This window comes from Gossypium hirsutum, chromosome D08 (assembly GCF_007990345.1).
Source record: "Gossypium hirsutum isolate 1008001.06 chromosome D08, Gossypium_hirsutum_v2.1, whole genome shotgun sequence".
In the NCBI taxonomy this organism is placed as follows: Eukaryota; Viridiplantae; Streptophyta; class Magnoliopsida; order Malvales; family Malvaceae; genus Gossypium; species Gossypium hirsutum.
The window spans coordinates 68,837,639-68,855,303 of NC_053444.1; the positions used below are offsets into that span (position 1 = coordinate 68,837,639).

The window sequence follows — 17,665 nt, forward strand, 5'->3', positions numbered from 1 at the left end:
GATGCTGTAATATAACTTTCGGCAAATTCCAAAGATAATTTCGAATATATATAGGATTAAAGTGCTAAACATGTAGAATATTGGTCCGTCTTTATCCCTACAAGCCACAACCATATTGCTCGTTGTTATCAGCTCATAGTTTACTTGCATTTGTACACCCAATCAACTTGCTACTTTTTACCTCATTTAAATATATATTACACAAGTTGATTTGGTTTTGAATTGGATTAATTTGTGTGTAATTAATTCAAGTTTAATTTTTTCAAAATTATTGTGAATTTAAATTATTTTGAGTTTACGTTGTTATAGGTGTTAAAACCAATTTATGTTTAGGCTTAGGATCGTTAAGGTTTGTTAGTTATTTTGTACATGGATCATTTTGAGTTTTGAATCAATTATGGGTTCATGTTGTTTAGATTTGCATCATTTGAATATGCTAATTAAGTTTTTTTGAATTGTGTCGTTTTTTTTTTGTTACTTGTTTGAATCAATTTAATCGAGTTATTTTTAATTTAAGTCTTTTTTATCAAATTCAAGTTAATGACTTTTTTATTTTTAAGCACAGATCAAATTAGAACAACTTAAAAATCCAAAATTTACCAAGATGACATAGCTCATCAATCTGACTCAAGTGGCTCATGGGTAAAAAGACTGTAGTAGTGATTGTACCTGAAATTAAATTGCATTTTATCCTTCTATTAAAAGAATAAATTAATTAGTCCTTGAACATTATGTAAAAGAACAAACAAATCCTGTTAAAATTTTCATTTATTTCTACTACAAGCCATATATAACTGCTTGATTATTCTGTAAACCATACCAATTTTTAATAATAGAAATTGATGAAAATTTTAACATGAACAACTAATTTGCTCTTTAATCTAATGTCTAAAGATTAAATTTACCTATTTTTTGAATAAATGAGGCAAAATGTAATTTAACTCCTCATACAAATACCTCCATGATACTTTTATCCTCTCGCATGTTAGATGTCACCTAAACAGTAACATAATTAACAAGCTTAGTGTTTTAATAGCAACTTTTATTGCATCACAACAGCATTCTTATTGTTGATAAAAAAATAAAGGGAAAAAAAAAACATTTTGATTGAGACTCTATGTCCTGAAGTCTGTTTGACGGTTTGTCTACCAGCTATAATACAAAACAGTACCAGCACTAAGCTGACAGGATCAAGCATTATATAAAATAATTTCTAGTTAAAGCTGACAACTTGAGATCGAGCATGTCGGTTGTCGACGTATGAAATCGGTTTCGGATTCTCTTGTCTAGTTGATTTCACGCTGCTCGGCCCTCTTTCAGCTTCGTTCGCATCTTGTATTGCAAAGTGACTGGTGCACAATCCATTGGTGTTTCTCCTAGTATTGATGTTGGTTCAAATGAGTTATAAGCAGAATCATGAGAAATAGATTGATACAAATCATAACCAGACATGCTAACCGACAAAAACCAGCAACAAGAAAAAGGATGGAGAGAGTTCTCAATTATTGATTTCTACAAACCCACATCATTCAACAAAGCTATGCCAAGTTGGCAAAGGCAGAGGCCCTGGTCCTAAGTACTCGGGTTGGAGACTGACCATGAGCAATTATATGTGTGGGTCTCTGAGTCTCACCATGCACTGTTGTCATGTGTGGGTTTTAGTCTAATTTGTTGACTTAGTTTTTAGATTGTACTAGTTCTTATTCCTGTTGTGTTATAATGGTTTAATTCTAGTTTGTGATTCCTCAAACAATTTGTATTGTAATAGTTTAATACTTATGGTTCTTCGGACACATGCTTTTAATTGTACTTGAAAAACTATCAAAGAAAAACAAAGCTATGCCACGAGTATCATAGTTCTTTCAAATGGAAGGTGAGAGTTCTTCGTCTTTTCCTCTTCTATTTTTCTAACAGTTAATTTTTCTCTAGGACTGAAGGAGAGTTTCTAACCACATTTTCGACTTTCAGTAACCTTAAAACTCTATAATTAGTAGGAGTGCAAATGAGACACTTGTGTTCACGAGCCGAACTCAGCATTGATCAAGCCAAACTCAACAACTTAATACGTGATTCGAATGGCTCATGAGCCAAATCAAGCTTTTTATTTTTATATATTTTAAGTATTTTATATTACTAAATTACATTTTACTCGTGGTTGTTCATTGTAAGTAATGTAATCTGCCTTCCATTTTTTTTCTTTCTTCTTTTTCTAGATTTCCTCGGTTCTTAATTTTGGTAGTTTTTGAAGTTGGTTTTCTGAATTTGCATGTTATTATGTGAAAAGTTGAAGGTTTGTGATCGTTGTTGTTAAGTGAATGTCGAGAAAAGTAGTGAATTTATCAGGTTCAGGTTTTCATTGTTCAAGTTGATTGTTTGGTTTAAGTGAATCAAAGTAAGCGCCTCTTCATTTCTCGAGTGAGGAATGTAACGATGGAGTTCCATATTGCTAATAATATTGTTCAACATAAAAGAAACTCAATGCCTCAAGCTGGAATCTCCATTTAAGCTTTATTTCAAGTGGTGTTCCATAAGAAAAATAAAAATAAAAATAGAACTCATTTGAAGTAGTAAGATATCAATCAGATATGAAAGGTTTCTTTTTGTTGGTTCTTCAAGTAAGACATTGAAGATTACATATTTTGTTGATTTTTGCAATAAGTTGTTAAAGATCAAATTTTCTGTGATTTGAGAAACCAAATTTTCTGCTTAGTTTAATTGTTCCATCAAGTGCAGTTTTGTTGCTTTCAACTTCTTTTCTAGTATGACCTGAGTTAAATAATACTTTAAATTACTTATTGCAATTCTAATTAGACAAGAATATTCAGAGGCATTATATATAATTTGTTTGCTAAGTGCCATAGTGCAGGTCAATAAGGTATACACATACATAATGTTAATCTGTTTTCACCAATTATATACAACTAAGCTTTGGGTTCGGGTAGGATTGCGGACGTAAATTAAAATTGTTGTACAGTTGTGAGTACGTGTAACACACAGCAAAATTATGACAGTATTTATCTTTACTCCTTAAAAGGATAGATAGTAATCTCAGTATTCAATTTATTGTCTTTGAATTTGAAATGACTCTACTCTACCCAACCCAAAGTTAGTGAACAAATAGATTTTTTGCCATAAAATAATGCTAGTGTAAATACATTTTTGATGATCTTTGTGTTCTTTGTTTTAATCTATCATTTTTTTAGTAAATTTGAATCTTTAGAGTGCCTTACAATATCTCAAGGGTGCAAAAGGTTTTTATTTTTTAGGCTTTATGGAGAAAATATAGACAGATATTCATTCTTATATGTATTGAGTAGCATGTCATATTTTTTGTGTGTGGACTAGAAACTATATACATGATTTTAATTTTAAGTTAATAATTTGATGGACTAATATTGTTGTATTTAAATACTTTAACGAAGAATTTGAATTTATATTTAAAAATATTTGGATTTAGTTATTGAATTTTTTTTTATTTCTATCATTATGTCACGTGTTAAAAAACCAATAATTTTTTAACTTCAAACTAACATAAAATTTTATATGCAAAAGGCACTTCATTCTAGCTAAAGCTCAAGCTTGACCTTGACTTAAACAAGCTCGGGTTCCAACTTCAGAGTAGAAGAATCAATAAACAAGCTTAATCGAGCTCATGTAGCTTGATAATATCTTGAGCCAAGCTTGAGCTTAAAAAATGATATTCGATTGAGCTCGAATTGAGTATCGAGCCCCAAGTTTTTAATCGAGCTCAAGCTTGCCAGTATTTGTGCTCGGCTCGATTACACACCTAATAATGAGAAACTTCGATTGGTAGATAGACATTTTTAAAATCAGGAAAGCCAATCAATTACCTTGTGCATTCTTGTAGTCCATGCTTGCTCCATGATCCATGAGGGCAAACACTATATCGGTTCGATTGAATAATGCCGCCTACAAGTTAATACTGTCATTAGTGTTATAAATTTGGAAAGAAATGGAAATTAAAATTATGCATCCAATCGGCCAGCCTTCACAAACATGTATAAACAAATTGCACTCACGTGCACCAAAATATAAACATCAGAGAGAGAAAGAGAGAACACTACCAGATGCAGTACAGATAATCCTTGCTTGTCACGGTAATTTGCATCTACACCCTGAACATGTAATCATACTCAAAAATTCATTCGAACTGAACTTTGGAATAAAATCATCACATACCTCACTTAGAAGCCTTTTGACTGCAGCTGTATCACCATTCTTTATAGCTTCTCTTAAACCCTGAGTATAGTAAATGCAGAGGAACATAATTCAAAAGAAGAAAAACACCATGAAAAGTTGAATGTCTCACAGCTATATTCAAACACTTCAACAAAGTGGTCTGCTTCTACCTCTCCATTGACATCATAATCCGTCTGAGATTTATCTGCAGCAGTACCATTGGTCACCAGACCAGGATTGAAAACCGAACTGCAAAAATGTTAACCATATCTAAATACCTAAAAGAGTGGCTAAAATAGAAAGAAAAATTTGCCACCAAAAGAGGCTAGAGACCTAAAAATCAAAATGGCAGGAAAAGTTTAAAGAGTGTAGGTCTTTCTCACAAATATCCCCCGCTATATTAAAATCCATTCTAGTAACTTCTATCAGAAAGTTGAGTACAAACAAGAAAGCAAGATGAAGAGAGAAGGTAAACTGATTTCAGTGTTTTATACCTCAAACCAGAAGGCCATTATTTTACTACCATCCAGCTTCATGTTTCAAAACAGGCTACTAGAATGGACCAGAAATAGTCGAAATTTCCATGTTTAAATTCCACACAAAGTAAACCATTTGAAACCAAACATTATGTTTGGAACGAGTGAAGAACAAGTATTGCACACAAAAATTAACAAATGGCATACCTAGATTTACAGTTTGAAGTGGAGCCTCTACTCTTGGGAACAGTGTCAGTCTTTTTTGGTTTTGGATTTGACGAAGCCACTGAGGATGGAGGGTTTTTCATCTGCCTCAAGAACAGATATGGGTCCATAAGAAGTTTGGATCAGCATATGAGGTGCTGCTAAAACTACAGAAGAATTTATACCGTAAGTGGAACTGCATCTGTTTTCGGTGCTGGACTTTCACAAATACACAAAGGCATTCCACACTTGCATTCTGGAATGCTTACAACAGGCTGTTGCTTTGCAGTTGCTTCAGTTTGTGCACCCACATCTGCGTTAATGTTTAATCTAGCGACTTCATCAGTAGCAGAACCAACTCCGCCTAGAGGAGGCTGAGGATCGGCTTTTGCAGATCTGCACCCAAATAAATTCATGAGAAAATTAATGTATAGAAACAAAACAAATATCAATTAAACTATCTCTTAAAATAATACTCAAATAAATAAGAAAAAAAAACACCAAAGTGAAGCAGGAGTATCCACCAACACCAAGAATCCAATACATATCCAAGCTATAGCCCTTCTCCCTTCTCTTTCTAACAATGATATTTAAATATGTAAATGGGTAATCAATCAAGAGGCATTTACCCTGAAGAGTTATTGAAACAATCTGCACAAACTCGAACAGACGAAAGTATGCCAAATTGCGGTAAAGGCTGAATATGCACACATGAAAAAAATATAAAAGATTGCTTAGTTAAAACTGACTTTTACAACTTGAGAAATGCATAGTTAGCCCAAATACAAAAACTGAGGGGCTGGGAGCTCAAACCATTTGATCAGATGAATGTTCATGGCATAATGTCCTTCCACAACATCGGCAATGGTGCTGCAAAATGAAGATGGTTTCATGCATTTTCCATAAGGCAATCAATCTAACACGGAATAGATGCATACTTCGAAGAAAAATTGACACAAAAGTATGCACATTCACATTTCCTTGAAACCAAGCAATAATAGCATGACCTTTACAACACTATTCCATAAAGAATAGAATACTAACATCACTTTGATTATAATTGATATTATAAGAGATTTATAGAGTTCAGTAGCAGTTAGGAATTATTATCACACCACTTTAGTAGATCATTAGTTGCAAGGCGTTTGCATAACAGCTTCCACAAACCAGAACCAATTATCCCATTGATAACATGCATACAATAGGACTCAAATTTGAAGGCCACCACTAGGTCAGTCACGTATCCGAACTTAAATACTCACAACATCAGTCATACACCCGATTCAATCTTTCAAATTAATATAAGCGGTAAGCTTTGCCACAAATTGAGTCATCAATAACTTCCAAAGCACCAATTCACCGCATCAAAAAATTAAACCATAAAAATACTAAATTAGATTCAAAATAACTCCGAATCCGCAATTAAACGAATCAGAAACCTCATCTTTTGCGTCAATAGATAAGTCAAACAGCTAAGATCAAAGCAAAGGAGCACAGTCCAATATGATTTAAGCAGTTACCGATCTATAACTAAAAAATAAACCTAATCGGTATTCTTTCCTTCATCAGGCGATATATTTCATTAATTTCATCACACCAAATGAAAATGATCGGGAATTTAATTCGTATAAAAATGAAAATTACAAAAAAAGAAGAAGTAAAAAGCAAATACCCGGCGCCTGAAAGTGTTGAAGCTGCATTTGCAGACGTCGCAGCGAGGTGCTTCCTGAAAAGGTGGAGGCTCCGATGACATTTCCGATCTCCTTTTTTCTCACTCCGGCGGCAAAAAACAGATAAAGATGCTGAATTCTTTTTAGGTGCTTTTATTGATTTTTGGTCTTTTTTTTATTTTTATTTTATCCGGAAATGATTCGTCGATCGGGTTCTTATATTCGCGGATCGTACCCGAATTCGATCCACTTACCCGCCATGTCAGCGGGTTGGCGGGTGAAACCGGGAGAAAAATAGATAAGAGAAAAATAAAATTGAATCACACTGTACATTTCTTTTTAACATAATAATATAAGGGTTAAATCTCAATTCTAATCCCTCAATTTTTTAGATTATATAAGAATATTTAATTTTTAGTTTTTATCTCTATACTTTACTTAAATTTAAGATTTAATCTCTATACTTCAATTTTGAAATAATTTGGTACCTCAACTCTTATAATGTCATTATTTAGTCTAGATATTTTATTCCGATAAAAATATTGATCTGAATTCTTAAAAATTATTAACAATGTTAGAATTCTCTATCTAAATACTTCAATATTATTATATAGTTTTAAGGTGTTGAGAATCGGACTAGTGGTTAGATTAGTCAAGTTATCGATTTACTAATTCAATTAAATAAATTATCAAAATCATTTTAAAAAATTATAGTTCAACTAGTTTTTAACTTGATTTAATCGGTTCATATCAATTTTTGAGTCAACCGATCTAATGGCTATCTTTTAAATTGATATCCCGACCAATTTTGAATCCAGCAGATCTAATTCAAACAACTAAAATACCAAAAGATCACATGCATGGTCCATGAAGTCCAGAATACGAATAGCGATCAACTGATAATTAAATAGCCTAAGATAAGGTAGTTTTCAACTCCTTTTCAGTTTCCCAACATCTGTGTTTGCCCAATACCAACGTGCACAAACTGCAAGGTCTACAAATTAGCCCTTACAGAACCCTGCCAGGCCTATTGATTAAGGACAAAAGGGATGAAGCATCCATGCAGTTTAGGCTACCAACAAGAGCCGACTGACAGTAAAACAGCTTAAGGTAATTTTCAACTCCTTTTCAACCCCCTAACATACGAGTCAACCCAATATTGACATGCACAGGCTGCAAGGCCAACAAATTAACCCTTACACAGCCTTGCCAATCTTGTCAGTTAAAAACACAGGGAATAAGCATCCGTGAAATCTAGATTACAAACGAGAGCCAACCAACAATAAAACGAACAAAAAATCGTAAACTGTTGCGCGGAAGCGTGTGAAAGAGTAAAATTATTGTACTGAAAAATCACACTAAGTTCAATTCCCAGGAAAGAGAGGTGGATCACGAGGATCGCTTACATACCAGATCTTTCCTAGCCAGAATATCCCTCTATCGTAATTTAATAGCACAATAAATCACTACAATGACACTTGCAAAATATGCAGAACAAAAAATAAAGAACACTAGAATTTTAACGAGGTTCAGCAAATTTTGCCTACGTCCTCGGGCACTACCAAATATATTTCACTCCAAAAATACAAGTGAAAGTTTACAAATAGGGAGAGAGAACAATTGCCTTAAGTAGAGAATGACAAGTGTGGGATGAAGAAAGTAAGAGATGGTTAGGCCTATTTATAGTTGAGGTTTAAGGATCAACTTGCAATGTCCCTATACAATTAGGGACCAAAATTGCAATTATCCCATGCCAACTTTTAACCCAACTTGCCAACCAATCTTACTTTCTACTTTCGGTGCCTTTCGGTGCCAACTTTCTGCCACTATTCATCTTTGAAAAGTCAAAGATTGTAGGTATCCAATAATCTCCACCTTGAAGATTTGATTAGGATAATCTTATCTTCACACAATTCTTTCTTCCTTTGACAACAATACTTGATAGTGCCTTCTTCAACTGTTAAACTTGCAGGATATTGATCAAGTTCAAACAATGTTCGAACTTGGTTGTTGTTACCACCTTGGTCATCATATCTGCAGGATTATCTGCAGTCTTGATCTTCTGAAGACAAAATTTCCCCTCTTCAATAATTTCCCGCACAAAATGGAATCGTACGTCGATATGTTTTGTACGTGCATGATAGACTTGATTCTTTGCTAAATGAATAGCACTTTGACTATCACAATGCACGTTAATATGCTCCTGAACCGACCCCAAGGTTTTAGCCATACCTTGTAACCAAATAGCCTCCTTTACAGCCTCTGTTACAGCCATGTATTCGGCTTCTGTGGTTGACAATGCAACTGTAGACTGTAGTGTAGACTTCCAACTTATTGGTCCTCTAGCAAGTGTAAACACATAACCGGTGGTTGATCTTCGCTTGTCCAAATCACCGGCATAGTCAGAATCAACGTACCCAATAACACCTTTACCAAGTGTATTATCCTGCTTGAACAGTAATCCAACATCCACGGTCTTCTGAATATACCGTAGAATCCATTTCACAGCTTGCCAATGTCCTTTTCCAGGATTATGTATATACCTGCTCACTATACTAACTGCCTGTGAAATGTCGGGTCTTGTACACACCATTGCATACATCAAGCTACCCACTGCATTAGAATACGGAACTTGCAACATGTATTCTCGTTCCGTATTCGTCGAAGGAGATAGTTGTGCAGAAAGCTTGAAATGAGAAGCCAACGGGATACTTACAGGTTTGGTCTGCTCGTTCATGCCAAACTGCTGTAGTACTTTCTTCAAATACTGCTTCTGAGACAAGCTAACTCTGCCATGAGCTCTATCTCTACATATTTCCATGCCAAGAATCTTCTTAGCTTCACCTAGATCTTTCATCTCAAACTCGAGATTGAGTTGAGTCTTCAATCTCTCAATCTCAACTTTGCTCTTAGATGCTATCAGCATATCATCAACATATAAGAGCAAGTATATGAGAGTTCCTTCTTGTAGCTTCTGAAAATATACGCAATGATCAAATTTACTTCTTGTGTACCTTTGCCCTTTCATGAACTGATCAAATCGCTTGTACCACTGCCTCGGAGATTGTTTCAATCCATAAAGCGACTTTGTCAGTTTGCAAACCCAATTTTCTTTATCAGCAACATTGAATCCATCAGGCTGAGTCATATAGATTTCCTCTTCCAAATCACCGTGTAAAAATGCTGTCTTCACATCAAGCTGAACTAGTCAAGATCGTATTGCGCAACCAAGGCTAGCAAAATTCGAATAGACGAATGCTTCACAACTGGAGAAAACACTTCATTGTAGTCTATTCCTTCTTTCTGAGCGTAACCCTTTGCTACCAATCTAGCCTTGTATCGAATTTCATTTTTACTAGGAAATCCTTCCTTCTTTGCATATACCCATTTGCATCCAATTGCCTTCTTTCCCTTGGGCAGTCTCACCAACTCCCAAGTCCTATTTTTATGAAGAGACTGCATTTCTTCATTCATAGCTTGCTTCCACTTTACACCATCAGAGTTACTTATTGCTTCTGTGTAAGTGGAAGGAACATCATCATCTGCAATTGGAAGTGCATAGGCCACCATATCATCAAAGCGAGCAGGCTTACGAATCTCTCTTCTTGGCCTCCTATATGCAATTGAATCTTGTTACTGTAGAAGTTCTTGGGTCGAAACTTCTTCATCATTTGTTCTTTCAATATTAGCTGGATCATCATTAACCTTTTCAAACTCCACCTGCTGCAAAGTACTACTGGTTTTGTCATCCTTTTGTGAATCCTCGTTCTTGATCATGGTTGATTCATCAAAAGTTACATCTCTACTGAAAACAATCTTCCTTGTATCAGGACACCAGAGACGGTATCCTTTTACACCACCAGTTATACCCATGAATAATGCTTTCTTTGCTCTTGGGTCTAACTTAGATTCTTTTACATGATAATATGCAGTGGAACCAAAAACATGTAAAGAATCATAATCAGTAGCAGGTTTACCAGTCCACATCTCCATAGGAGTTTTTCCATTTATTGCAGCTGATGGCAATCGGTTAATTAGATGGCACGCATATGTAACTGCCTCAGCCCAAAATTCCTTGCCCAATCCAGCATTGGACAATATACATCGAACTTTCTCCAGTATAGTCCGATTCATGCGTTCTGCCACCCCATTCTGCTGTGGTGTATCTCGAACAGTGAAGTGTCGCACAATGCCCTCATCTTGACATACTTGTAGAAATGGATCATTTTTGTACTCAGTACCATTATCTGATCGAAGTCGTTTGACCTTTCGACCTGTCTGAGTCTCCACCATCTTCTTCCACTTCAGAAATGCATCCAAAACTTCATTTTTTTCTTTTCATTAGATACACCCATACTTTTCTTGAATAATCATCAAGAAAAGTGACAAAATAGTGCATACCTCCCAAAGAAGCCACTTTGGTAGGTCCCCACACATCACTGTGAACATAGTCCAGAATTCCTTTCGTATTGTGAATTGCTGAACCAAATTTTACCCTCGTCTGCTTGCCCAGAACACAATGTTCATAGAATTCCAATTTGCAAGAATTTTCACCTTTCAACAAGCCTTGCTTCGCCAAAGTCTGCAAAGCTTTTTCATCAGCATGTCCCAATCGCCTATGCCATAACCTGGTAGCCTCTGAATCTGCATCTTTCGCAGAAGCTGTTGATGTTGATCCAATAACTGTACTTCCATTTAAATAGTACAAGTTATTTCTTCTAGTGCCTTTCATCACCGTCAATACCCCAGCTACTACCTTTAGTAATCCATCTCTCAAAGTGATTGTGAGCCCTTTAGATTCTAGGGCCCCTAATGAGATGAGATTTTTCTTCAAGCTGGGTACATAGCGAACATCTGTCAGAACTTGGATTGAGCCGTCGTGATTCTTCAATTGGACTGTACCCACTCCCATTGTCTTACAAGCACTATCATTGCCCATAAGAACAATTCCACCTTCTAGCTCTTTAAGACTAGAAACCAGTCCTTATTAGGACACATATGGTAAGTACATCTTGAATCCAAAATCCACTCATCCGTTTGACATGCCATTGCCATGCCAACCAAGCTAAAGTCTGACTCCTCATCATGCTCCGCTACACATGCATTAGAAATAGCCTTGCCCTTTTGTAGCTTAGGACAATTCTTTTTCCAATGCCCTTTTTCACGGCAAAAGGCACATTCATCTTTGGCGGGTCTCCCTTTGGACTTTCCCCTTCTACCAGATTTGCTGCTGTATGAACGACCTCTTACTGTTAAGACTTCTGCGGTTGTATCTCTGTGATCTCTTTTATCTTTCTTTCGAGTCTCAGATCTATACAACGCACTACAGACTGCATCAAATGTGATCGTGTCCTTCCCATGAAGCAATGTGGTGGTAAGATGATCATATTCATCAGGAAGGGAATTCAACAACAATAATGCCTTGTCTTCATCTTCAAATTTCTCATCCAAATTTAGCAAGTCTGCTAAAATTTTATTGAATGAGTTCACATGGTCATTCATCGACATACCGGGTGCATACGTGAACCGAAAAAGTTTCTTTTTCATATAAAGCCTATTTTCAAGACTTTTCGTTAGAAACTTTTCTTCCAATGTATCCCACAGCTTCTTCGCTGATGTCTCCCTCATGACGGAGTACTTCTGCTCTTTGGCCAAACATAGGCGGATTGTACCACATGCCTGTCTATTGATCTTGGCCCACTCCTTGTCATCCATCTTGTCAGGTTTTTCTTCAAGGGCTATATCCAGCTCTTGCTGACATAAGACATTCAGGATCTCACATTGCCACATACCAAAATTATTGGTACCGTCAAATTTCTCTACTTCAAATTTTGCATTTGTCACAGTAGTCCTTGCTGATGACGATGCTGCTGCCATTTTTCTCCTCAATCCCAACTACTGTATACGTGAACAGTACCATATACGTGAATAGTGCCGTACACGTGAATAGTACCGTATACGTGAATAGTGTCGTATACGTGAATAGTACCGTAAACGGTCGTATTCCCCAAGTACGAACCTGGCTTTGGTACCAATTGTTGCGCGGAAGCGTGTGAAAGAGTAAAATTATTGTACTGAAAAATCACACTAAGTTCAATTCCCAGGAAAGAGAGGTGGATCACGAGGATCGCTTACATACCAGATCTTTCCTAGCCAGAATATCCCTCTATCGTAATTTAATAGCACAATAAATCACTACAATGACACTTGCAAAATATGCAGAACAAAAAATAAAGAACACTAAAATTTTAACGAGGTTCAGCAAATTTTGCCTACGTCCTCGGGCACTACCAAATATATTTCACTCCAAAAATACAAGTGAAAGTTTACAAATAGGGAGAGAGAACAATTGCCTTAAGTAGAGAATGGCAAGTGTGGGATGAAGAAAGTAAGAGATGGTTAGGCCTATTTATAGTTGAGGTTTAAGGATCAACTTGCAATGTCCCTATACAATTAGGGACCAAAATTGCAATTATCCCATGCCAACTTTTAACCCAACTTGCCAACCAATCTTACTTTCTACTTTCGGTGCCTTTCGGTGCCAACTTTCTGCCACTATTCATCTTTGAAAAGTCAAAGATTGTAGGTATCCAATATAAACTGTCTGGTGCAATATAGCTACGGACTCCGGCAACGCGAAACATGGCTCCGCCACTAGCGCCCCAACCTCAATCTGCAACGTTAGCCTCTTTTGCTCGTAAAGATTTTGTGGAAATGCCATCGGTTGCTGTTGTTCATTCGGGGGTATAGGTGAGAAGCTGATGACTAGATTTGCAAATTCCTATAGATGTGCTAAGAGTGTCTGTCTTTTGAACTTTACGACCGTTCTTCTTTGCAAGGATGAGCTTGTAGCATGTAAACTTTATAACGGAATTCATGAATACCAGCCTCGACTAGATTTTACTAGTGACTCTGGTTTGAGTGAAGATATGTTAAGTTCTCTGGAGAGAACAAAGGGCTTGTGCGAGAAGTTGAGCTCTATTCATATCTTAAGAATAATAGTGTTAGTACAAATGCGCTGGTCACTAAGGAGAAAGCCAGTGGTAATGAATTTTTTTCTGCATAACCTCTATCAGATTTCTCTTTAACTGAGACATCAGTACGAGGATGTTGTGTTAATACAGCAGATCACAGCATATATTGTTACTCTTCACATCCCGGTACATGATAGATAGTTGACAATCGTGGTGCAAATAAGCCAACCCCTAAGCGGCGGCGATTACCATTGTAAGCTATTGTTTTCCATGTATTCATAAACTAGAAACCTAAACTCATCTCCACCGCAAAACATCAACATTTTTAATGATATTGCCATGTTGAATTATATCTAAAAACCACTTTCGTCACGCGTTTAACAGCCATGGTTTGTCCTATTTTGAGATTCACTTTATAAACCCGACCAGACCCATCTCTTGAGATTCACTTTATATGGGCATGGGTTGTGCTCCGAATTTGGAGTGGGTTCTAAAAAACCCTATAAGCAACTCGATAAGCAGTAGAAACATGCAGTTATAATAGCATGGGGGAAGCGTTTGCAAGTTCCAGATTACCCAATATACTCGGATGAAGAAACAATTTTTTTTCCTTCAACCTGTTTATCATTTTTCATTCTTCTTCTCACAAGTTAACGCATCAAAACTTTTCACTACGAAGGTTAACTTAGAGACGTGTTAAAAAGATCATTGGTGGGAACAAAGGTGAAGGGGCAGAGGATTTTTTTCCAAAAAAACAGCCCAAGCTATAAGGTCGTTTTCAACTCTTTTCAACCCTCGACATGTGTGTTACTCCAATCTTGAGTATTGACATACAAAACTGCAAGGCGGACAAAGGGATGGATAGCCTTTGGGACCACCAGTATAGACAATGTCTCATCTAACAATGACATATGTATTTGTCAAAAATGTCTAGTTGATCCATAAACTTGTATTCCATCGCTCTGGATTGGTACCTCTAAAGTACTAACACTGTTAGTTTATGTTGATGTGGCACTGATGGCAAATCCTATAGCGACACGTAGTAGCCTCTCAATATGACACGTGACGGACATAAATTTTAAAAATTAAAAGTTAATATAAATTAATTTTAAAAATATATTTTTTTGGACAAGTACCAACTAGCCGCTTTTGGACAAGTTAGGGGGAAAACTACTTGTTAACCTTAAAAAAAGTAACGTTGTTAACAAATTGAAGTTGGTATGTGACAGAATACAAATTAAGGTTCCAACTAGGTGAAAAACAAAGTTCAGATACCAACGGGATACTTTTGGATAAGTTCAGGAGAGGCATATTACATATTAATCCTTAAAAAATTAATTTTGTTAGCAAATTGAGGCAATGTATGTGTTGGAATACAAATCCAGGTACCAACTCGATACAAAAAAAAATTAGATGCTAACGATGAATTTTCGGACAAAATTAGAAAATAAACTATACATATTAACCCATTTTTAATATAAAAGTTGTTGATATATCCAGGGGCAGATCCAGGTAGGGGCCCGATTCCCTTTAAAATGAAATTGTTTTTTATTTAGGTCCTTTATAATTTATAAAATTTTAAATTAGTAATGATAAAATTGCACTTTGGTCCCCAAAATGATAAAAATTTAATTTAATCATCTAAAACTAATAAAGATATAAGCCATTAAAATTGTAAAATTGTATTTTACTATCATAAAAATATACAATTTAATTTCGACCCCTAAAATTTTTTTCTAACTTCACCTCTGACAATACTAATATAAATTTACCCCCTAAATCGTATTTTTAAATTCTTCACTAATGTATCATCAATAAATACGTCACTTCGTCAAAAATCTAACTACGTTACGTAGGATTGTTGCATGTTTTTCACGATAAAACCTTTACTTTAGTGTACATATTAAGAAGAAAAAAGAAGTAGGACTAGACATTTTTTATTTTTAGCTGGAAATGAAGATGTTGAACCGCCCACATAGCTTAGATTGGTTAAGTACCGAAATTACAAAACCATATTCGACATGTTTTATAACCGAGAAAAGGAAACTACCCTGTCCTAGAGATTACTGGTCTAAATTTTCAAACGCGGTACCGCCCTGATTATACCACACCTGATTTATGCTTCCATCTAATCAACGTGTTATTATTTTATGTACACACTTGATATATTTTTCACGACTCAATTGATCTAACTTATTGAACGTATTACCATTGTGCATACACTTTTGACACATTTCTTGCGATTCAAGAGTCAGATATCTACCATAGTAGTTGGTATTGTATTGGCACTAATCAGTCAAAATTTTAATGTGTTTCAGTCAAGAGTAAAACAAAAAATTTTAAAGACCAAAGCTAAAAATATTGTGTTAAAATATTTATTTTTTAAATGGACCAAAGTATAAAAATTTTCAGGTTTAAAATACATTAAAAAAATTATTTTTTACTTATTGGAAGGTCTTATATTACAATTCATTTGGCCTATATGCATTTAAATTAAATTATTTAACTTAATTAATAATTTCAAATTTTATAATTACATATAAATATAATTATATGGATATAATTAAGACATAATACATAATTTAAGTTTTTATCAAAACAATATGGAATTTATTAATTAGACATGTGAAAAATATAATTTATTGAAAAGCTAAAAGATGAATTATAAATATAGGGAGAAGCAAAGCATCATTGATAACTTTTAAATTTTTTAACATAGAAATAATGAAACAATCTGTTATATTCATATTTATAACTTGAAAATCTTAGAGTCATTTTAGATTTGAAGTTTAAACTTTTTCGAGTTGGGTTATTTTGAACTCGAATTATTTTGAGTTTTGATCTGTTGACATTTTAAGTCATTTTGGGTTTCCTGCTCAAGTTCGGATTAATTTCAGTTCAAGTTATTAACTTCTTTTTATAATAAAATCAAATTAGATTATGGTTAAATGCGGGTCATTAATCTTCAAGGTTTTTAGGGTTTGAAGCTTGAATCTTTTCAAGTCGTGTTAATTTAAATTCGAAACATTCGAGATTTAATTAGTTCAGACTCAAGTCATTTTAAGTTACTTGTTCGAGCTTTGTTCAAATGTCATATGGAAAATCAAACCATTTGACCTTCGATCTTAATATCGATTTAGTAAGGACAAATTATAATTTGTTACAGATGCTTAATACCAAGATGGGTTGAATTGGTATTTTAAAATCTCTACAAACTTTTCTAAAATAAAATAAAGGAGAAAAGCTTGCATAAATGATTTATAGTGGTTTGACTCAAATTGTCTACCTCCGTTAGCTTTCACACTAAAGATATTCCAATTCACTCTACTGAATTAATACCTTTTGAGGACAAGTTTGAATAACATTTACAATTCCTATATTTTTATAAGACTAAGATAGAACACTTCCCCTAGTTCTTATAACTTAACTAAAACCTTCTAGCTTTTGTGGCTCAACTACAAACTCTTTGCTATTCACTTAAGGTTTTATACCTCAAAAACCTTAAGTAACTTTTTACAATAAAGAGGAAAGATGTAAACAATGAAGACCTTTCAAAGGTACGCGTTTTTACAAGTGTTGGCTCTCTCTCAAAGAATTAAAGTGAGAATGGTAAAAATATCTAACAATAAGCACCTTAGAGATATGTACAAGAGAAAATGAAGAATTGGAGGCTTTTCTCTTGATTTTTATACTTGGATGTTTTTCTCTTGTCTCTTGGCGTGTCTTTGAATTGTATTTATATCACCGAATGAGTTTGTGAATGTTTATAGCCATTGGGAAAGATTCAGAGTCGTTAAATGTAGTTGCAGAGGCCTATGTTCCAGTACGTAGCTTTTAGGTGTCGATACCCCGCCTTAGAAATATGACCGTTAAAACCTTAGGTAATGAAGCAAAGAGGCTGGGGTCCGATAAGTTAAAACACATTTAAAAACACTTTGGCATGGACTAAAAAGACATTAAGATAAGTTAAAAAACACATTTAAGAACAGCTTTTGAGTGCTTTGCAAATCTTTGAAATGCTTTGAAAATATTTGAACACTAAACGACTTAGTTAATAAAATTTATCTTAAATATTGTCATATCAAATACTTGAGAGATCAAATCTAAGTTAATAATTTTTCAATTTTGGGGTCAGCCCTTC

General features: G+C 34.9%; 1 protein-coding gene across 1 annotated transcript; it reads right to left on the bottom strand.

The window, feature by feature from the left end:
- Nucleotides 1-1,025: 1,025 nt before the first annotated feature.
- LOC107932882 (hepatocyte growth factor-regulated tyrosine kinase substrate) lies at nucleotides 1,026-6,743 on the bottom strand. The gene is made up of 10 exons (XM_016865003.2): nucleotides 6,553-6,743; nucleotides 5,694-5,750; nucleotides 5,510-5,577; nucleotides 5,066-5,276; nucleotides 4,884-4,984; nucleotides 4,371-4,449; nucleotides 4,201-4,260; nucleotides 4,086-4,136; nucleotides 3,852-3,930; nucleotides 1,026-1,376 (listed from the first exon to the last, which is right to left on the bottom strand). Exons 1-10 carry the CDS (start codon nucleotides 6,631-6,633, stop codon nucleotides 1,297-1,299), a joined length of 867 nt encoding a protein of 288 aa, XP_016720492.1. The 5' UTR covers nucleotides 6,634-6,743; the 3' UTR covers nucleotides 1,026-1,296.
- Between the last annotated feature and the right edge of the window lie 10,922 nt (nucleotides 6,744-17,665).